Source organism: Mesoplodon bidens (assembly GCF_964165515.1).
Source record: "Mesoplodon bidens genome assembly, chromosome: 12".
In the NCBI taxonomy this organism is placed as follows: Eukaryota; Metazoa; Chordata; class Mammalia; order Artiodactyla; family Ziphiidae; genus Mesoplodon; species Mesoplodon bidens.
The window spans coordinates 41,858,632-41,880,633 of record NC_138168.1 but is presented as its reverse complement, the minus strand read 5'-3'; the positions used below and the strand labels follow the sequence as shown (position 1 = coordinate 41,880,633).

The window sequence follows — 22,002 nt, the reverse complement described above, 5'->3', positions numbered from 1 at the left end:
CTGCGTGCCTAGAGCCTGTGCTCCACAACAAGAGAAGCCACCGCAACGAGAAGCCCGTGCACCGCAACGAAGAGTGGCCCCTGCTCGCTGCAACTAGAGAAAACCTGCGCGCAGCAACAAAGACCCAGCACAGCCAAAAATAAATAACTAAATAAAAAATTAAAATCCCAAAACAGCAACAAGAAACTAACACCCACTTTGCGTTACCTCTCCTCCCATCACCCTGTCCATGCTGCCAGCGGCTCTTGACAATGCAACGACCTTCTAACTGGTCTTCCTGCTTCCCTACTTGCTTTCCTATAGACCATAATCCTGAATAACCTGAAGGAGCTTTTCAATTTTTTTTTGTGTGTGTGGTACACGGGCCTCTCACTGCTGTGGTCTCTCCCGTTGCAGAGCACAGGCTCCGGATGCGCACACTCAGCGGCCATGGCTCACGGGCCCAGCCACTCCGCGGCATGTGGGATCTTCCCGGACCGGGGCACGAACCCGTGTCCCCTGCATTGGCAGGCGGACTCCCAACCACTGCGCCACCAGGGAAGCCCCAGGAGCTTTTTAATTTTTAAGTCAGATCATGTCCAAAGACTCACAACTTCCCAGGATTTGCATTACATTTAGAATAAAATCCACACTCCTTAGCATGGCCGGAAAGGTAATCGGCTCCTGCTTCTCTATAACCTCATCTCCCACTACTCTTCTCGCTCAGTTCTCTTGGGTCTGCTGGCCTTCCTGCTATTCCTTGACCACATCAAGTTTGCTCTTGCTTCAGACACTGCACTTCTATTCTTTCCTCTGCCTGGAACACCCTTCTCCCAGATCTTCCCAGGGCTCACCCTTCTCATCCTTCAGGTCTCTACTAAATATCACCCACTCAGTCAGCGAAACCTTCCCTGACCACTCTATCTGAAACATCCATCTCCCCAACTAATTTGCACACTGTAGCCTGCTTAACCTTTCTTCATAGCACCTACACTACCTGAAATTCTATTATTTACTTAAACAAAGAAACTTATTTAATGCCTGCTTCCCCACAAAAATGTAGGCTTCATGAGGGCAGGAACTTCTGTCTTCAATGCTAATCCCCAGTGTCTGGAAGACAGAGGTGCTCAATAAATGTTAATTGAATGAATGAATAACTGAGTTGTTTAAAATTTGGGGTCTATTTTCTCATAGAACAGTAATTAAATGTTCTTAGGCTAGACCCCCAAGAAGCCTACTGGATATATAATTAACTTTCTTTAATATAACAATAACCATTTAATATAACTTTAGGGTTAATAATATTAGCCTGGCATCTGGTTCCTAGAAACACTGGGATCATGCCACAAGAAAGGAAGGTGAAAGTAAGACTCTTTCCCCTTACTGAGTGTACCTGGGTAAAATTTACAAGTAGCAGTTTTACCTCCTATTTGGCATTTTACCTCCTTTTAGTGCTTCCTCCTAGGGCTCCTCTACCGCCCTAAGCCTCCACTTAGGCCCCCCAAATTGTCTCAAAATGCCATAGTTTCCAGCCCCTCCCTCAATCCCCTCCCCCACAAAATTTTCCCTTTCCTTAACTGATTATCTCAGCCAGGGTGTGATGGAGAGAAATCTGATTGAACTATTATAATTCACAACAATGGATAAATAAATCATTCAACCTTCCCAGGCATCTTTACATATTTAAAATAGAATGTGTACTAAATTAATTAATCTCTAATTGGTAGAATTGGGGGCATTGGTACAATGATATGGAAAAAACAGACTGGACAGAAGATATATTATGGGCTGGGAAAATAAGCAAATAATGTTTTCCACACAATAGGCATTAATATTTGTTAAAAGAGTAATTAAACGAAAGTAATCATGCCAAGGCAATTTCCTGACTACCCTTGCATCAGCTTCCCTTTTCCCCCTTGAGGTAAAAGTTGTTTCTGACAGTGGCTCACTGGACATTAGGAAGGGGCGGCACAAAAAAGGTAGTGCTGGGGGAAAGGGCAGAAAAAGAAAATACCGGATTTTTTAGGTTATATTTCATTTTAAAACAAGTTTGGAGTTAAAAATTTTTTAATTTTTAAAAACAAATTGGATTCTTCGCTGACAGTATAGGCAAGATACAATTTAGGATAGTAAAACAAAAATGCATTTAGGGGAATAACGATTTATTATTTAAAACCTGTGGATTTAAAGTTCTCATAATTTACAGCTTTCTAAAAGGCTGCTAGCTGGAAAAAGAAAAAAAACACTTCCCAGGTGAAGATACAAATGGAAGATGGAAGACGGGGTAGGTCCTCAATTGCTACTTATCAGCAGAATCACCTGGAACCCAGATTACACCATACACTCTGGGCCTTACCATACTAACCTTCCTGAGTGGGACACAGCTGTAGTTTTAAGGCGGGCCGAGGTGATTCTGATAGCAGTGGGCCTGCAGACAGCTCTGCAGGTTGCGAGATCAGAAAGCAAGGAGATCTGAACTAAAGCCCTAACAGCAAGGATAAAGTGAGAGAACAGATCCCAGACATAATTTCAAAAGGGAACTAACACGGTTTAGTGACTTACTGGATATGACCTATGAAGAAGAATCTAAGGGCAACTGGGATATCAGTTGCGCCGCTAAAAACAGAATATTAAGAATTCCGTAATTAGGTTTTTGTTTGTTTTTTATGATGGAGATTGAGACGCAAGAGGTGATTCTGTTACAAGGATGAAGTCAGCTTTGGTTAGATTGATCAAACTCTTGTGGGAGTTTTGGAAGAGATGTCCATTAGACATTCACAAATATAGCCTAAAGTTCAAAAACGATGTCCAATTAATGGAGACACGGGTAAGAGAATCATTAGTATCTTGGTGGTAGCTGAAGCTTGAAGAATGAATATATCCAGGGGGGAAAAAGCTAAGAATCACTAGTTTGGCTTTTGCAAGGGACAGATTTGCGGGCTTCTCAGTGAGGACTGCATCAGATGTGTGTAGTGGACAAGAGAGGCTGACGTGGACCAGCCAAATCCCCCTTATCTGGCGGAGCCCACTTTGAGACCGGCCAGGGCCCCACGCAGCCAGAGCGAACGAATAATCGAGAGAAGCCACCGTTCCCTTCCACCCCACAACGCGGCGGTGCAGAAGCCTCCCCCGCTGAGATCCTAGCTCCTGAATGGATATGAGGAGCACAGCCTAAGGAACCGGAGGTCCGAATCGCCCACCAAGTTCCAGGGAAGGAGGCGGCGAGGCTGACCAAGATGCGCGCCGGCCGGGGGACGCCACGTCCACGTGAACAAGGACTCCGCGAATCTGCCCGACCTCCCTGGGCCCTCAGCAGACAATTCCACTCACTTCTCGGAGGGTCCGGCCCAACATGGTCCTCGTGTCCCACCCGCCACCACAGGGGCCTGGTGACAAGAAGGAAAAAGAAAGGTCAGCTGCCGCTGCCGGTATTACATGGGCGCAGCCATTTGCCAGCGAACCTGTCAGCACCGAGTACTCAGATTGGTCGACTTGCAGCCCGAGGAAAATGATCTTTGCACGCGATTGGCTGGAGCCGCTAAGGAAGTTCTGCGGGGAAGTCGAGCTGGTGGCAAGGAGACTCCGGGGGTCGCGGCGGGAGCCTGGAAGTGTGTGAATTTCTCTGACATCCGGATCGCGAGCGGAGTTGGCTTGTCCCGCAGAGGGCTCCCGGGACAGGGCAGGATTCTAGCGGTTTTGTTTTTGTTTTTAAGGGGAGGGGGTGTAAGGGAGGAGGAGAATGGACAGAATACTGACTGGAACGTTAATTGGAGCATTTCAGATGTGAAGAGTAGAGTAGTTACCTACTCTTCTTTCTTCAGTTGCTCCATCAGTCTGACTTCATTTTTGAATTCTCAACTTTGAAACCGGCCAGAGTGTTTGGCAGAATTTGATCGAATTCAGGTGTGAGGGTTTGATCCAGTGTAAGTGCCTTTTAATTAGGGCACGCAATTCAACCACTGTTTACGATGGGATTTCTGAAGACCTGTGTACTTAGAAGAAATGCATGCACTGCGGTTTGCTTCTGGAGAAGACAAGTTGTACAAAAGCCTTCAGTTAGAAAGATTAGTACTACCTCTCCAAGGAGCACTGTCATGCCCGCTTGGGTGATAGATAAATATGGGAGTAATGAAGTGCTTCGATTTACTCAGAACATGATGATACCAATGATACACTATCCAAATGAAGTCATTATCAAAGTTCACGCTGCGAGTATAAATCCTATAGATGTTAATATGAGAAGTAAGTTTCAAAAGACATTCCTCAATTACCTTTTTTTTTCTTCAGACAGTCTCATCAGGGATTAGTTTTAAAAGGTCAGTTGTTATTGACTGCACTTTTTTGGTTAACACAAAGGAATTGTTTAGGGTTTTGACAGTACCTCAGTAGATATTATTTCCAAAATGTTTGAAGTTGCAATGTCCACGGTATGCTTTAATCTTTCACAAAATATAAGTTTGAATTGCTTCCAATACTACCTAAAAATGTAAATTGGGACTTGAGAATTGTATCCACAGCTAACTTTGTGGTACACTCTCCTGGGAACTTTGTGATATTCTGAGGTCCATCACAGGTTTTAGAGGTATGCTTATGTTTTCATATCAGTTCAGAGTTTGCATTTCCATAGTAATTTTTATTTCCCTCCCACTAATCACAGCTTTGTTTAATGGGCCAGTGGACAAAGCAGCAGAACAGGATGCCAGGATATGGACACAGTACTTTCCTCATTTTTGCTGTTGCATTCTGCAAAGTTAAAATACACTTTTCTGTTTTGCGCCATCTTCAATGGGAATAATGTTATCTTAATTGCTGCTGGTGGATATTGACAAAGCTTGGAGAGTACTATATTCCTTGTGTAATTATTATAGTGCTGAAAAGATTGATTACCATTTGTGAATTACTTTAACTTTGGAAAATAATGACAAAAAATGAGCAATTGAAATGTGGCTAGTCTGGGATGTACAGTTAGTGTAAAATATACACTAGATTTCAAAGGCTTAGTAAGAAAAAAATGAATGTAAAATATCTTATTAATAATTTTATGTTCATTACATATTAACCTGATAATATTTTGGATATATTAAGTAAAATATTATTAACATTAATTTCACTTCTTTCTTTTTATAGTGGCTACTAGAAAATTTTAAGTTAGATATGTGGCTTGCATTATATCTCTATTGGACAGTGCTGATCTAGACATGTGAGGAATAACTGTTACGTATTTCTTTGTGGGGAGGGAGTTTGGGGAAAGACTTGGACTCAAAATGTAGCTGGAGAGCTCTATTAAGAATGAATTGAAATGACTTTATGATGATTGCCTCATGAAATACACATTTGTATTCTTTTTGTTCGCTTTAAAGTAATAATTGCTGTTACTAGTTGGGCATATTGTTTCAGTTTATTCCATTTACATTGTGCATGAAGATAATTTAGTTTTTATCAGAATTATCTTTAAGTGGTAGATTTATACCCATTGACCATTATGTTTTTTTCATTTCCTTGATTATAAGCTCTTTGAAGGTAGATCCCATGCCCTGTCAACTGTAGCCTGTTTCTGTGCTTCACATGTGTAGTTGTCATCCAGTCATTATTTTTAATGTCATTTTATATTTTCATTCTAATTTAAGGTTACAAACTAAAATAAGTGGTTTTCGTCTTCATTTAGTTCTGTTAACTTTTCATTTCTTTGAATGCACGTGCACAATTTGTATTGTGTACATTTTAACTTCAGTAGAATGGCTGGATCTGGACTTTCTTGGCTGCTATTTAATGTAATATTATAACACATTTTACTTTCATATAGTATTCTTGAGACATCTTAGTTTTTTATGACTTGACTGGGTAATATTATTTGCAAGTTATCCTCTTTATTTCCTGCTCATGAATTCTTTTTGGAGAATGTGTGATTATCGTTGCGGAAGATACCTGAAATATGGGGAAATAAAATAATGAGTATAAGATCGTAAAGTGTAGGGAGCAGTTGTTTCCCTTGACAAGAAAACAAGGACGTGTCTATTTTGAAAGATGAAAGCCAGCTGTTTTTCTGGAGATGTCCACTATTGTTGGACATAAAATCATAAATCATATAAATGGCTAATGAATAATCTTAAAATAGAAAAAAAATACAGCCAACAGCATCATACCAACAAAGTTTGGTTTCTTTAGATGGAATTAAAGCTTTTGAAACGGAGGGCAGATTTAGGATTTTCCAAACCACTCCAACTCTGAACCAAACTGGTCACCTCTAAGAATGGGACAGAACTCCTACGGGTTCCCATTCGTTGTGTCACCAAGCAGGTTCTCAGTTCCTAACTACCAGCTGCTTCTGGATTTGGGGCTAGTTTAGCTGGTACCAATGAGCCAGAGTTACTCAGGTGATATCGAGGTGACCAAGAAAACAACCTTGCCCTGCAGGCTGTGTAGCTTAGAGAGGACTGAAGATTTTTTTTTTTTTTTTTGCAGCTCTGAAACAGCAGCTAAAATTTGACATAGCTAAATGCCCGCTTCTGTTGATCACACCACATAGGAATTTCAGTGAATAATTGTTTAATTGTGTTTGAGAGTGGAAAAGGAATGTAAGACAGGAAGGTAAAATGTGACTTTTGTGAGTAATTCACGTGAAGTTTTTCTCTCCCCTGATAGAAGGCACTCGTAAGCAGCCAGCTGGCAAGTGTGGAATATTGGCATGGTGGCCATCAGCTTAGATTTTCTGGGACTTTCCCAACTTTCAAACACTTTCTTCCATGTGTCTTGATTTTTATTAAAAACAACTTCTGCAAGCTACCCTCCTGTCAGCCTCTCTCCCTGTATCCTCTACCTCCTGCTGCGTGGATTAACTGTCATTGCTCTCATCTAAGCCTAGCTCTCCACCTGGGTTCTAGACCCCATGCCCTCTCACCCACGCAGGAGCATTGTTTCAGCAGTTCTCTCCTGCATCTTCAGTCTTTTCCTTTCCACTGGATCATTCCCATTGGCATACAAACTTGCTGTTAATTTCTCCATTCTTAAAGAGGAAAAAAAAAAAACAAACTTAAAAATCCTTCCTCTATCACACTAGTCCCCCTCCAGCCACTGCCCCATTTCTCTGCTCTCCTCTGTAAGCAAAACTATTTGAAAGAGTTGAATGTTCTCATGGTCTCCAATTCCTCACTCCCATTCTCTCTGTCACCCCATGCCACAGCAACCGCTCCTATGAAGGTCACGAAAGACTGCTGTGTTGTTGGATCCAGTATTTTGTTTTGTTTGTTTGTTTGGGGGGTTTTGTTTTTTAAAGCCTATTGGCAGCTTTTGACCTTATTTGAAAAACTATCTTCCCCATCAGCAGCATTTGACTTCTTTAAATGACCCTCTTCTCTTGGCTTTCTGAACACCTTTTCACTGGCCAAGCCTTCTCAGGATCCTTTGCTGGTTTCTCCTCATCCTCAGGATTTAATGAGAATGAGTGGGAGAAAAGGGGAGACTTACTGAGTGGTTTAGTGATTCTGGAGCAGAAATTGTGGTACATGACACTAGAAAGGTAAGCAGGGTGCTTATCTTGGAGAGCCTTACATAGCAGAAATGTTCTTAGAAGGATGTCGAGCAGAAGAGATGACAAGAGTACTTTTGTGTCTTAGAAAAGCCATTTTATATGTTGAAGCTGTGTAATAAACTACTTTGGATTATTATAGATATTATAGCCAATTTATTTGAACCAAAAAAATACTGATCAAAGGAATGTTTTCAGCTCTGTTTAGCTGATATTTATGTAAACGTTCTTAAAAATAAAATGATGTATAATAAACCAGTCAACCTGATTTAACATATCAGAACTGGTGCAGCCAAGTGGTTCTTTTCCATTTGGGCACCTTGCACTTAACCCAGAGATGTTCTAGAAACATTTTTTGTGAGGCAGGGACAATTACTCATAGACCAGTGTCAGTGTCAAATACTATATCCACGCCTTATTTGTTTATTAACCAGACAACTTTAACATTATCTTCTTCAGCAGACTTGGCTTCAGATGACTTTGTTGTTTAAAAAGTCCATGAATGAATAAATTAACAAAGAAACCATCTTCAAAGAACAAAGTAAAACCTATAAAAGAGAACACTGAAAGTTCTGAAGACAGTTTCAAAATTGGAATTTCAAAAACAGTGATTGTGAATCAACTATACTCCAGTATAAAATAAAAATTAAAAACAGTGATTATGACTTTCCAAATAATTTTCTTTGGAAGGAACAACATTCATTGTTTTTATGCTTTCTTGTGTGATGGTAAAAAAAATTTATAAGGTTGATTACTTTATAATCTGCATCTTGAAGATCTAGAATTGTACCTGGCCTGTAACCCTGCAGTAGTTTTGAAATCATCCCATTCTTTTGGAAGAAACAAATAAATTGTATTTTATAGGTGGCTATGGAGCTACAGCTTTAAATATGAAACGTGATCCTTTACATATGAAAATCAAAGGAGAAGAGTTTCCCCTGACTCTGGGCCGGGATGTGTCTGGTGTGGTGATGGAGTGTGGACTTGATGTGAGGTACTTCAAGCCTGGCGATGAGGTGAGTTATCACATTCCACTATTCCTTCTCAAAATGTGCAGATTTAATTCTGCTTTTGGAAATACATTCCATATCATTGACCTTTTTTCTTCTTTTCAACAAATATAGTGAGCTTTGGCTGGAGCCCTCATTTTCTTGGTTCAGTTCTTCTTTCTGTTGTTTCTAGTTCTGTCACAATAGCTTGCTGTGCTTGAACTTTTCTCAAACTAGTGCTTAAGAATTGCAAGACTTTAAGATATATATGATTGGGACTTTTTAAGTCTTTAAATGACAATTTCTACCTTATGGGTTAGATGGTTTTAAAATAGCCAAAGGTTGATATATCACCTGTCCCTTGTCACTTTGAAATTTTTTTTTTTTTTTTTTTTTGCGGTACGCCGGCCTCTCACTGTTGTGGCCTCTCCCGTTGCGGAGCACAGGCTCCGGACGCGCAGGCTCAGCGGCCATGGCTCACGGGCCCAGCCGCTCCGCGGCACGTGGGATCTTCCCAGACCGGGGCACGAACCCGTGTCCCCTGCATCGGCAGGCGGACTCTCAACCACTGCACCACCAGGGAAGCCCGTCACTTTGAACTTTTATACCAAGAAATTAAAGTCAGCTTATAATAATAGCTAGCACTGTTCTAGTTGTTTTTCATAAAATAACTCATTTAATCCCTATGAAGTAAGTACAGTTAGGCCCAGTTTACAGGTGAGGAAATCAAGCTATAAAGAGGTCCCACAGCTAATAAGTGGTAGAGCCAGGATTCGGGCCCCAGAGACTGTATTCTTACTGGTACTCTAAGTAGCCAGTAAATACAGCAGCATTTACTGGTATCTACCTCCAAAGTGGTTTGACTTGGTAAATCTAGAATCATACTAAACAATACATTGATATCATGTGAAAATAACTCTATTATTTGCTGGATTGCTGGCTTGTGCTTTTTTCCACAGGGTGGCGTACGTATTGGGGAACACTCTCATGTTTAGCTTTGGCTTAAAAAGATCTGTTTCTAACGAAGTTGTTTGTGTTTCAGGTCTGGGCTGCAGTTCCTCCCTGGAAGCAAGGCACTCTCTCAGAGTTTGTTGTAGTCAGTGGGAATGAGGTAACTCACCAGTTCTGTGCTGAAATGCCACTGGAAGGTAGAAACAAAGACTGACAAATATCTCTGAAATAATTGGAGGTTTTTTTTTTTCTTTTGAGAGCAGGTTCAAGTTTTATGGGTAGATTTGAAAGAACCGAGATAGAGAATAGGAATTTTTAAAAGATCTAAAAAAGTATTGGATGTCATTTAAATAACACTGCCTGCCAAAGCGTTTATCTTTGTCTTGTGGAACAGGGATTTGGAGCAAGATCTAGAAACCCTGCTGTGTTTCTTGGTTTTATCCAGTATAAATAGTTGAAACCAAATATACCAAGTGGAGCATACCGATTCATCATAAACAAGCATGGAAGTATCAAGCTGTTTCAGATAACTTTCAAAACAGGAGTCTAATCAAATCCAGTCAGGAGGCCTAACAATTTAATTCGAAAGAAGGGGGTTGATATTAAGGAAATTGCCTACAGAAGGGAGGGCAGGAAGGGAAAAAAGATTAGAAAAAAGATAAGATTAGAAAAAGTCTGGAAAGATTACCTTCCAGTAAATGGGGGTAAAGGAAACAGCTGATCACAGAAACAAATGAGAATGTATTTATGAGGGTTCAAGGTTTATTTGGGTTTATTTCTGGGTATAGTTAGGACTAATGGTATTGTTGAATGTGGTCTTTTTATGAAGCATTAAGCAGCGGTATCTGATAATGTAACCTATAAAACCTTACTGAACTTCTGCGAGGCAGGTTGAGTCATTTGGAGAAATTCCTTAGGGCTAATCTTGGAGTAGGGTTTGCAATAACCACTGAACCTGGCCGAATGTTATATCTCTGAACATAGTTGGATTCCTGTGAAGGTAGATGTACTTAATTGTGTTCATAGGTTTGCAAGTCATTGCTTATTTTTGACTGTTCTCTTCAAATCTAGGTCTCTCACAAGCCCAAATCACTGACTCATGCTCAAGCTGCCTCTCTGCCATATGTGGCCCTCACAGCCTGGTCTGCCATAAACAAGATTGGTGGCCTGAATGATAAGAATTGCCCAGGAAAACGGTGAGTATCAGTGGTGGCATCTAAAGCTCCCTTCTTTCCTTTGGTGACGTCTTTGCAGTACATTTGTCAGAAGCATTAAAATTAGGCTCACTTACGTGAGCAGAGTTGTGCTAACAGTCAAAACAATTTCCAAAGAACTCTTGTGCCAGTTTGTACTTTTTTAATCTCATTCTGTTGATTCTTAGCTCAATCAATTGAGAATTTTAAAAATACGTAGATGGATGTTAGGAGTCTGAACCTTCTAAAATGATGCAAAATTTTTGTACGTCCGTCTCTGGGAAGAAGATCCATAGCTTTCATCAGATTCCTAAAAAGGTTAAGAATGACTTCTTACAGATTTTAAAGAATGATGCAGTTGCTCTCACACTTGAAGGTTTCTATGAAAAACAGATATAAAGGGTGTGAATATTGTTGAGTTCTCTTAGGCTCTGCGCTCTCTCAGGCTCCTTTACGCAGTTCTGGTGCTTCCAGGACTTGGAGGTGTGCTTGCTGAGTCTGCAAAAACACAGTGAGTGTTAGATGTTCTTGAGTCCATATTCAGATTCTGCTGCTTTCTAGCTAGGTGGCCCACTTGGACACTTCTCTTTTGTGAGTTTTGTTTTAGGGGTGAAATGAGATAACACATATAAAATCAGTGGCACAGGTGGTGGCACACAGAAGGCACTCAGTACATGGTGGCTACTGTTCTTAGCAATGCAACTACTGGATTCTTTGTGTTTCCGAAAGTTGGCATCATAGGGAAAACGGATGATTTTATTATTTGGTGAGAAAACTAGGTCCTCAGAACCATTCCATGATTGTGATGAAGGAGAGAGCTGTAGGTCAAATTTTGTTTTCTGGTTGCTAAAGATTGTGCCGGAAAAATAACAAGTCTGTGTCAATCTATACTCCTGTTGTTATGAAACATTACACTTTACCTTTAATGTGTTAGATTATAGACCTTGAATTTAGTGAACGCTTCATAGCTGTATTTCTGAAAGCAGTATAAAGGCTATTCATCTAATGAGGTGCTACCCTTCATCATAGAATTCAAGGTAAATATTCTAAAGGTCAACGCTGTTTATTTTTTAAGCTTTTGGGCCCTATCATTCTTGAAGTTGCCATTTTGGTCCCACACTTTGTTTACATTAAATCAGTTTGATCATGTAGATTTTTCTAATGGCTTGCCTTAGTTAATAACCTTGCAAAAATCGTGTTCAGGATTTTTAGATATTTATTATTATTGTAGGCTCTGCAGTGACATTGATGCTTTGTTTTGTTTTTCCTTAAAAACATTCAGCTTTCTGTGCCCCCATGACCACTCCAGATAGAGAGCTCTCATTCCTTTTGCTGGGTCGGGCCCTCCAGGCATACATTTTTTAGTATTCTGTAGAAAATGAGTTAGAAACTGATCTATCTCTTGTCTTCCCAGTTTATCCTTGGCTTTGTAGGTATTATGTTATCTTCTGTTTAAGCAGTAATGGCTTGGAGCTGGGGAAGTAGAGACCTGGGTTCTTCTCTCTACACTGCTACTAACTAATCAGCTGACCACATGCATGCTTTTTATGGTCTCTTTGCTGTTTCCACCAAGGTACTGAGTGTAGGACAATGTAGGTTGTTAGGTGAGCTTTGAGAAGTGGAAAGTTTTATACTTATAAAAGTGATCTATATGTTATATTGAGTTGGGTCAGTTCATTGATTTAGCCACATGTTAACCACACTGGAATGAAATTCACTGTAAACAGCCTCACTGGCTCACATCATGGACTTGTGTCACATTCCCACACGTGTGGTGACTCAGGATGCCTTTGGTCCGAGTGGCAGTGAGAGCTTGGCCCTTGGTGCTCTAGGAAATTTGTTTACCGAAATTATTACACATGGGAAGTAATAATGGCCTTCCTCTCCAACTCCTTATTTTTACTTTTTTTAAAGAAATTTAAATTCATTAATTAATTTTGGGGGGCTGCGTTGGGTCTTCGTTGCTGTGCGCAGGCTTTCTCTAGTTGCGGCAAGCGGGGGCTACTCTTCGTTGCGGTGCACAGGCTTCTCGTTGCGGTGGCTTCTCTTGTAGAGCACAGGCTGTAGGCGCGCAGGCTCAGTAGTTGTGGCGGGCTCAGTAGTTGTGGCTCGCGGGCTCTAGAGCGCAGGCTCAGTAGTTGTGGCGCACGGGCTTAGTTGCTCCGTGGCATGTGGGATCTTCCTGGACCAGGGCTCGAACCCGTGTCCCCTGCATTGGCAGGCGGATTCCTAACCACTGCACCACCAGGGAAGTCCCTCCAACTCCTTATTTGTGAGAATCACATGAGAGATGTGAGCACCTTAAAATACTGTAAAAATAATCTTACATGAAGAAATTACTATTATAGGGGGATTTTACTAACGTAAATGCAGAGGTTCTGGTGTCCAAAGTGACTTTTTTCAGTTTGACTATCCTTTGTGATTGGTGGAGCATATTTTGGCTTCTCTAAGCAATAATTATTCTTTTACTGTTAGCTCTCGGCATTAAGGCAGTCTTTAGTCTGCACAAAGCAGATCAGTGTTTGTCATCAAGGACCAACAGTGTTTTTCTAGCCAGTTAATTAAAAAAACCTAAAACTAACAATGACAAAAACACCCACCTTGAAAGATTTTACAGGACTTCTTTGTAACAAACAGCTTTTTGAAATTAAGACAAAGCTTTCTAAGGCCTCAGTGGTGTTTTGCTTTTCCTTCTTTGTTCTATAATTATATTTCTGTAACAACTGAGCATCAGTTAACCAAGGGGATAATTTAATATTGACGTCATGTGTCTTTTTTGCCCACGCTCTGGTATCACTAGAAAAGTCAAACGAAATGATTTCCCTGTTATCAGTCCATCCATAGTTTCTTCATGATTTATTCCGTAGGAACACATAGATAACTTAGGGTTCTCAAGATGAATAGAACTTTTTAAAAAAGTGGTTACACCAGATATTTTTGGAAAAGGGTTCTATTTGATGGTTATATTTATGGGTAGTGTCATGCTCTGCCTGAAATTCATCTCTTGCTGGGAAGTTGTACTTCACTGTTTGACAGAGGTATTAGACAGTGTTAGAAATTGAACCATTCCTCCCTCACAGAATAAATTTCACTTTTAAATTGTGTATACTTGAAACTCAATGAAGTGGGTTTAGGAATGCTTTTCCCTTTTTCTTTTTTGAGATTAGGCTTTAGGACAATAACACTTTGTCATATCATTGTAAATTAGGTGTCTGATTAATTCTGTTTATAGAATTAGACAGGCTCAAACATAAAACATTGTATCGCCCCACCCCCCACCCCCGCCCATATGCTTATACCGGTAATTACAACAGCTTCCTTCTTTCAGCTGCCTTGCCTGCCTGTCCTTCCCCCACCCGACCCACCTGTTCCTCCGCCCTCTCCACTCCCACCACCCCTGGGGACTTTGGGTTTTCATTTGCACTTTGACTAGGTTGTACGGGGAGAGGGGAAAGGGGAAGGAGAAAGAAACCCGTGTGGTCTACTTGCTTGGAGAAATCCTGGGGTTGGGAGGAAGGGTGCTGGCTCTGGCCTGGCCGGTGTGCTGCGGATGAATCGCCTCCACCCCAGGCCTGTTTTCCAGGGAGCTCCGGGAGGGCTCCGTTAAAGGAATTAGTAGCAAACTCTTTCCTGGCCCTTTGTGTTTTACAGATAGTTGCCCCTGTCACCTAGAAAACTATCTTGTGACGTTTAGGAGTCATTCACTCTTCAGTACACTGTAACCTCACTTCCGGCTTTGCCGATCAGCTACAGGTGTTCTCACCCGGGTCATAGCCGACCGAGTTGCCAACCCAACGATACTTTTCAGTTCTTACAATTTGACCTCTGAAGTCTCTGGCGCTGTTGCCCACTTTTGTTATGCTCTCACTTTTTCCATGGTTTCAGGGACACTAAACTCCTTTAGTTTTCTTCTTGCCTTTTGAACCAGTTCTTAGCATTTTTAAAGGCTCCCTTTCCTCCCCCAGCCCTTGCACTGTACCTGCTTTCCCGTTGTCTCCCTCCATCTTTCCTGTCTCCCAGGGTTATCCCATCTGCTCCCAGTTTCTTTGTATATTTTGGTAACTTGAGATCCTGTTTCTGACCCCATCCTCTCTACTCAGTTCCATCCAGTTAGGTGTCCCCTTTGCAGCCGAAACTCAACTTGTGCAAAACAAGACTTACCGATGACCACCCTGACGCTTTCTCTATATTCCTGCTGTCAGTTAACTGTCATTTCCCATAAGCCAAAATATGGTATTGTTCCCAAACCCTGCTCCCTCCCCTTCTGTGCAACTCGTTATTGTCCATGTCATGTAAAATTTAGGATTGTTGTCAGATTTGGAAAAATGTCTTCCAAGTTTCTTTACGAGTTGCAAGATTCCAGGGCATCTCATGTTTCCTTGTGCAGTGAATAAGCCCAAAAATACTTTTGCATTTTAGTTGACAACCTTCATTAACTAGCTTGTTGTGGATATCTTCCCTATAGTGGTGTCAAATGACAAAAATAATACAATTTAATAACCAGTTTAATATCCTTTATTCAACGGAAAACCGTCCACAAGCGGCAGAGCTCTCTTCCCAAGGGATTTTGGGCAAGACTGTGTTTTATGCAGCGTTAGAAGTGGCAACACAGAAACAAGGCGTGATTGGCTAGGAGGTCTGATTTCCCTATAAGGCTAGCAGGTGCTGGTTTCTAGGGTGAGGTGAGCTAAAGCTGAGTTGGAGGATGGTGATTAGTGCTAGGTTTCCTTGGCAGTGAGGCAGGCTGGGACATGGGCTGGGCCACTGGGGCGGCCTCCATTTTGTGGGTCCTGAATCACAAATTAACTTTATCAGTGATGCGTTGTACGTTTTTACATGTCTTTTAATTGGAAGAATTTTCTACAGACCAGCTTCTGGTTCTGTACATTTCAGACTTTGCTTCTCTTTCACTGCTCATATAATCCAATGCTAGGTACCATGATATTCAGTCTTATCATAATAAAATGTTATGATATCTTGTGGTGTTGACTTAGTTGGGAAATAGGAATATTCCTGGAAGGCATTCTTAAACCAGAACAGCCTGTAGTAACTTAACTGTACTCAGAAATTACTATGAACCACAGCAGTATTTCCCACTAAGCCCAAAGCAGATGTATTTCCAAATCAAATCTAGTGTCACCTGACAAGAGAGGAAGTGTCATGGAGAGGAAAGTAGTGGAAAGAGGTGGCAGTTTTACTGATTGTGGTTAGTAGGGAGGAAAGATAATTTTCCGTCTACCCTTCTGAGTTCTCTGCCGAGACCTCTGTAATAGAAGACAGGGAAACAAGAGAAAAACAAACAGAAGTTTCTTAACATGTGCACCTCACGTATACACGAGAGATACCCAGGAAAAATGAGTTAACTCAAAGAGTTAGCTTAGAATTCAGGCCAAAATGCCATCTTTAGTTCAAGACAAAAGACAGAGGAGTGTAGGGAAGGCCAGTTGTGGAAAATTTACCAGGAAAAGCAAGAATAAAGTTAGTTACGCAAATTTAAATTGGTGCCTTCTCCATTGATAAGGGTCTACAGTTATCTCCAGGGATTAACCTTTGCCCTTCTTGGTAAAGAGTAAAGCAGGCACCTTTGTAAACCTCTGTCCTGCTTTTAGGCAAATAGGGGGAGTACAGAGATTTCTTACATCCACTTCTCAGTTGCCTTCAGCTCTGAATAATTCTTATGCCTAAGTGGTATATTTTGGCATGCCATATTCTTCTACCCTTCATTAGCATATCTTACTTTTGCAAGTTTTACAAAAGCATATGTCTGTTACCCTAAAACTCGGTTCGCCTCTTGGTGGGTGTCAAACCAAAAGACACAGCCACGCCAAAGATAAGGAGAAGGAAGGACTTGTAATATTATCACTTGCAGCAAGTAAGGAGAACGCTGGGGCTCTTTCCCAAAGCAGTCTCTCCTCCAAACAGCAAAACTGGGTAAATTTTAAGCTAAGAGAACATGAATATTCATGAAGGGGCTTGGCCTTTAGTTGATTGAAGTCACAAGGGTCAGAAAAGGGCAACATCATCATCCCTTAGGTTCCAGTTCATCTGGTGGTTGAGTGCTTCAGGCTAATCTTTATCATTGACAGAACTGGGAGTCATTACAACTGACATACTATCTTTGCTATTGTTACTTTCTTGCCTGATAAGAGTTACTTCTGCATTCTTTTGTTCCCTTAAGATCGTTAATTACTGAGACCTGTTCAAGGGCAAGCATTGTGTCCAGGCTTATATTACAAAATGGTTTAGGCCAAAAAATGGCTTCTCTTCTGTCAAGAAAGCCCGGCCTGGTTCTCTTTCTCTGGGCATCCCCTACCCTATCTGCTTACATGTCCATTCAGATACATTGCTGGGGCTCTTCTCCAGGCCTTGTGTAAGTGGGAAGGACTGAAGCTTAAGCTTCACTGGCTCTGTAGGGGAGGAAAAATGTCTTTCCTCTGCTCTTTTAAGTCTTGGCTGGGGCCCCCCATAACAAAAGGCAGATAAATTAACAAGAGAAAAGCATACACATTTATTTGTTTGTAAGTTTTATGCAACATGGGAGCCTTTATAAGGAAATGAAGACCCAAAGAAGTGGTTAAACCTGAGCATTTTTTTTAATTGAAGTCAGTAGGCATGTAGTATTATGTTAGTTTCAAGTGTACGACACATGATCCGACAATCAAATGTATTACAAAACGGTCACCACAAGTCCAGTAACCATCTTTCACCATACAACATTATTACAGTATTATCGACTGTATTCTTTATGCTGTATATTACATCCCCATGACTTACTTTTTTTTAAAATTTTTTTTATTAGTTTCTGCTTTATAACAAAGTGAATCAGTCATACATACACATCTGTTCCCACATCCCTTCCCTCATGCATCTCCCTCCCTCCCACCCTCCCCATCCCACCCCTCCAGGCGGTCACAAAGCACCGAGCTGATCTCCCTGTGCTCTGCGGCTGCTTCCCACTATCTATCTACCTTACGTTTGGTAGTGTATATATGTCCATGCCTCTCTTTTGCTTTGTCACAGCTTACCCTTCCCCCTCCCCATATGACTTACTTATTTTATCACTGTAAGTTTTTATCTCTTAATCCCCTTCACCTATTTTGCCCAAGTCTCCTTCCCTTCTGGCAACCACCTATTTGCTCTCTGTAAGTCTGTTTCCTTTTTTTTTTTCCTTTAAATTTTTTGGCTGCACGGCATGTGGGATCCTACTTCTCCAACCAGGGATCGAACCCGTGCCTCCTGCACTGGAAGCACAGAGTCTTAACCACTGGACCGCCAGGGAAGTCCCTGTTTCCATTTTTAAACCCGAACATTTTTATGCCAGCTTTGATGAAGAGTGGAGAGTCGTGAAAAAAAAACGTGATAGGACAAACACATGCGCCAAGTGTAGCACACTGAGAAAACTTAGCAAGCCCTGTTAGTTCTGAGTCCTCACTGTGTCCCATCTTGGAGATAAGGTGCTCTTTTCCTCCAGGTATAGGGCATACACCTCTCACACGAGGGTCTTATGACCAGCTTCATGGGAGAAGATCAGAGAGTCCTTCCCTCACATGCTGTTTCTCGAATTCCTTCAGCTTAAAATATTCAGTCTGCTAAGGTGCTGTATGTTCAGGTGGCACTTCCTGAATCCTGTTACTTCCATGGTAAACCTCCTCTGACCATGCTACTTCTCTCATCCATTCTCATGTTGCCATCATAAATGAGCCTTCCCTCTGTCTTCCTTCCTCTGCTTTGCACCAGATGGAAGGAACCAGTGTCTTGGAATGGTTCCCACTGCCTTTCCCATTTGGGGAGATGTGTTCCCAGTACCCCGGGTTGAAATTCTGAGTACATGTCCCCCAGAACCATCGTTATACTGTGTATAAGGTTCTTGGTCCATTATGGGTTAACTAAACCTTTTTAAAGGGCTACCCTGGGCATCTTGCCAAGATGTATAAATAGCTTTGTTTTCATGGGAAAATGTGTTTAAAGTTCTGAACAACTAATTTACACATGAACTCTTCTGTAAATTGGGGAATGTCTGCATGAATTACGGAGGAGTGGAAGAAGGGCACCCACAAATGCAGGCTGTCTTAGTCATGTTTGGTTGATTTATTTTGTAATTCTATTCCCCTTATTCAGATTAAGTTTCTCACTTAACTTAAGGGAATAAATTTAGCATATTATGATATGCTTTGCTATCTTTCACCCATTTTTCCTCCAGATTTAAAAGTAGTGTGTGAAACTAAAAGATGAGTTGATACATTTTCAGCATCATCCTTATCTTTTAAAGACCATTTATTTCTACTGATGGAAGATTTAGCGTATTTAAATCAGCTTTGTTTCGGAGCCATTAGGACTTAATGAAGGGCACTGTACTCTTGTGACTTTTTTTTTCCCCTTACAAATATGTGGTCCTGGGGGAATCGTGAAGGTCATATACTTCTATGTTAGAAAGGTGGAGAAACTAAATATAAGCTTAAATTAGATTGAAAATGCCAATTGTCATTCACTAACACCTAGAGTACACCTCTGTGATTATCATTTCATAGCTGATGAATCTGAGGCCTAGAGATTCAGTTAATGAGAGAGTTGGGACTAGATCCCAGGTCTCTAGATATCTGGCTCTGGCATTCAGAGATTTCTGGGGCTTAGCCAGAATGTAGAAATTTGAAAGGCAATTCCCTACTTTTGGATCGCCTGCTGTTTTGTAGTATGTTTCATATATTTTTATGTGTAAGGCAATTAGGGTGTTGATGCCTTGTCTCGAAAGATTGTGATACTGAAAAATGTGATTGTAGAGGACTTAGGTGCCCAGATGCTAAATACAAAGTGACTCAGTCGTGGAAAGGAAACTAGTTGGTCCGCAGCACGTGGCATCTTCCCGGACCAGGGCTTGAACCCACGTCCCCTGCATTGGCAGGTGGATTCTTAACCACTGCACCACCAGGAAAGCCCTCTCTCATGTTTTTACATCAGCCACAGTGCAGTTCCCACTGACTGCCGAAGAAGATATGCATGTGGACTTAGGAAGTAAGAGAAGAATGTGACTAAAATTCTTGGCAATTTTGAATTATAGTGCTTTTTTGTAAAGAGAGTATTTCCTGGGCCCTTACTCTTTATAAACCGATAAGCAATACATGGAAGATACAGCAGTACACCTTTCTTCACTCTACAAATAGGCTACTACTTCGGTGAAGTTTGAATATCTTTCACGACCATTATAGCAAGCTGGGTAGAAAGTATTCCCACTATGTAGCACTGAAGGGAAGGGCCACAGGGGGTAAGCAACAGCAGTATTTTCCCTTTGTATTGCAAGTGCTTTGAAGAGTACAAGAATAGTTCCTTCAGCCATAGCGCTTCAAACCATGGAGGACCGGCTGACTTATTGCTGGCTTGAAAAATATATTTGCCTGCTGTCCGTTTTGGGGACTTTCTTTGTTTAAAGAAAAGTACAGGCCGTGGTTGAACCTGAACAAAACATGGAGTTTGCGTGACCAGAGAATGAATGGTGTGCCCCCAGGGCTGCTTCACAAACTGACCTGCTGTCTGTAGTACTTCTTTGGGCTTGCTCCTTGCCTGTTTTGCTCGCGGGCGCCGTCCAGTGGCACCATCAGGAACTGAAGCTGCTAATGCAGAACCACTCCCTCTTCCACCAAGCGCTGCCAAGAAACACATTTTTGCTTTTTCATATGGAGGAGTGAGACTGCTTTGAATCAAGAGTTATGGGGAAGCTATGAACTGACAGTAATGAGCTGGAGATGTGTCTGGCCATTGGATCCTTAAGCAGCCATTGTATTTGGTATCCTCTTAATTCTCAGGGTGAGAATTAGAAATTCATTTCAAGCTTTTCTTTGTTGGAAGAAATTTTAATGCAGTCTTTCAAATAGCCAGGTGATTCCCTCATTTGGGGTAGTAGCAATTGTTGTTAATTGTGGGATATAATGCTGATTTCGATTATTTTTATTTATTTAATTATTATTTTTTTTTGCTGCGTTGGGTCTTTGTTGCTGCGCGCGGGCTTTCTCTAGTTGCGGCGAGCGGGGGCTACTCTTTGTTGTGATGTGCGGGCTTCTCATCGCGGTGGTTTCTCTTTGTTGCGGAGCACGGGCTCTAGGCACATGGGCTTCAGTAGTTGCAGCGCTCGGGCTCAGTAGTTGTGGCTTGCGGGCTCTAGAGCGCAGGCTCAGTAGTTGTGGCTCATGGGCTTAGTTGCTCTGTGGCATGGGGGGTCTTCCCGGACCAGGGATCGAACCCGTGTCCCCTGCATTGGTAGGGGGATTCTCAACCGCTGCGCCACCAGGGAAGTCGCTAGATGATTTTTAAAGTCAAGCAACATTGATCTGGCATCTGCTACTCCCAGGGTAGTATGGCTGGTGCTGGGCGTAGTATGAGGTCTCTGTCCTCAGAGTCTTGAAGAATGGCCTGGGCAGCAAGCATGTGAATGAAAGTTAACAATGTGTCCAATGCCAAATGCGGGCATGGATATCAGGCTCAGGGCTATCTCTAGGGTATTGCACAGGCAAACTGGGATTTGAGCCTTTGAGGGAAGGGGAGACCTCAGCAGGCAGTGAAAGGCATTTGAGAGCCTGAGGCATGGGCCAGCGTGCATGGGACTTGGGGTTCCAAGTGAGGGGGCTAGGGAGGCTCAGGTGGAGAGTTCTGTTCCAGAAATAGAGGAAGTCGGAGTTGCAAAAAAGATTAGATAGTGAAGAACTTAAATGAGAGTTTGACTAGTTACATTTCTATAAGAATTTGCCAAAATAAGAGGGTAAAAAATCCCATGGATGAACTAATTTGGGGATGTATCTGTGAAGCAGTCTTAGTGCTTCTCCCCTCCCCCACCGTGCCCCCATTTAGGAAGCATTAAAGCTATTAAATGTGTGAATTGAAGGATTTTGGAGGAGTTGATCTTTAAAGTTTCTTTTATTCTTCACAATTTATAATTCCATGAAATTAAAAGTAACTCTTCTAAAAGGAACATCATTTTCAAAAAGACTTGTCTTAATTACATTTGATGGTAATTTGGTGGTAATTTCAAAGGGAATAGCTGGCTTACAAATATTACTAATAACTTCTAAGATCTAAAGGGTGACAACCAGCCTTCTGTGATTTGGGTAAGAGAGAAAAAAAAATAAAATGAAACTAGGGTTAAGATTGTAGACAGAATGTATGTTCCAGGTGTACCTGATTGAGATAGGTGACAAAATTCCCTGCACTTTCCAGCAGCCAAGTCAAAGAGGGACCCACAACCTGCAGTTATACAATTGGCAATGACAGATAAATAGAAGCATAGCTACTCCCACCAACTTGGTCTTCAGAAAAATGTTTTTTTCCTGTAGGCACTCATAAAGAGAATTCTCAGGAAGAATTCTCTCAACAGTATCTC

The 22,002-nt window shown here is 41.6% G+C and overlaps 2 protein-coding genes across 6 annotated transcripts in view; one reads left to right on the top strand and one right to left on the bottom strand.

Moving 5' to 3' along the window:
- QRSL1 (glutaminyl-tRNA amidotransferase subunit QRSL1) overlaps positions 1-3,431 on the bottom strand; it is a 32,853-nt gene extending 29,422 nt beyond the window's left edge. The window contains exon 1 of the mRNA XM_081250987.1: positions 3,310-3,431. Within this exon, the coding sequence (XP_081107113.1) occupies positions 3,310-3,333 (24 nt within the window). The 5' untranslated portion in view covers positions 3,334-3,431. The remainder of the gene's footprint in view (positions 1-3,309) is intronic.
- Positions 3,432-3,537: 106 nt separating this feature from the next.
- RTN4IP1 (reticulon 4 interacting protein 1) overlaps positions 3,538-22,002 on the top strand; it is a 47,757-nt gene continuing 29,292 nt past the window's right edge. For 4 of the 5 annotated variants that reach the window (XM_081250990.1, XM_081250989.1, XM_081250988.1 and 1 more), the window contains exons 1-4: positions 3,538-4,221; positions 8,369-8,520; positions 9,536-9,604; positions 10,516-10,640. In XM_081250990.1, coding sequence (XP_081107116.1) covers positions 3,948-4,221; positions 8,369-8,520; positions 9,536-9,604; positions 10,516-10,640 — 620 coding nt within the window. In that variant the 5' untranslated portion in view covers positions 3,538-3,947. Of the gene's footprint in view, positions 4,222-4,264; positions 4,296-8,368; positions 8,521-9,535; positions 9,605-10,515; positions 10,641-22,002 lie in introns of those variants that run through there. The other variant, XM_081250992.1, reaches the window with a different exon arrangement.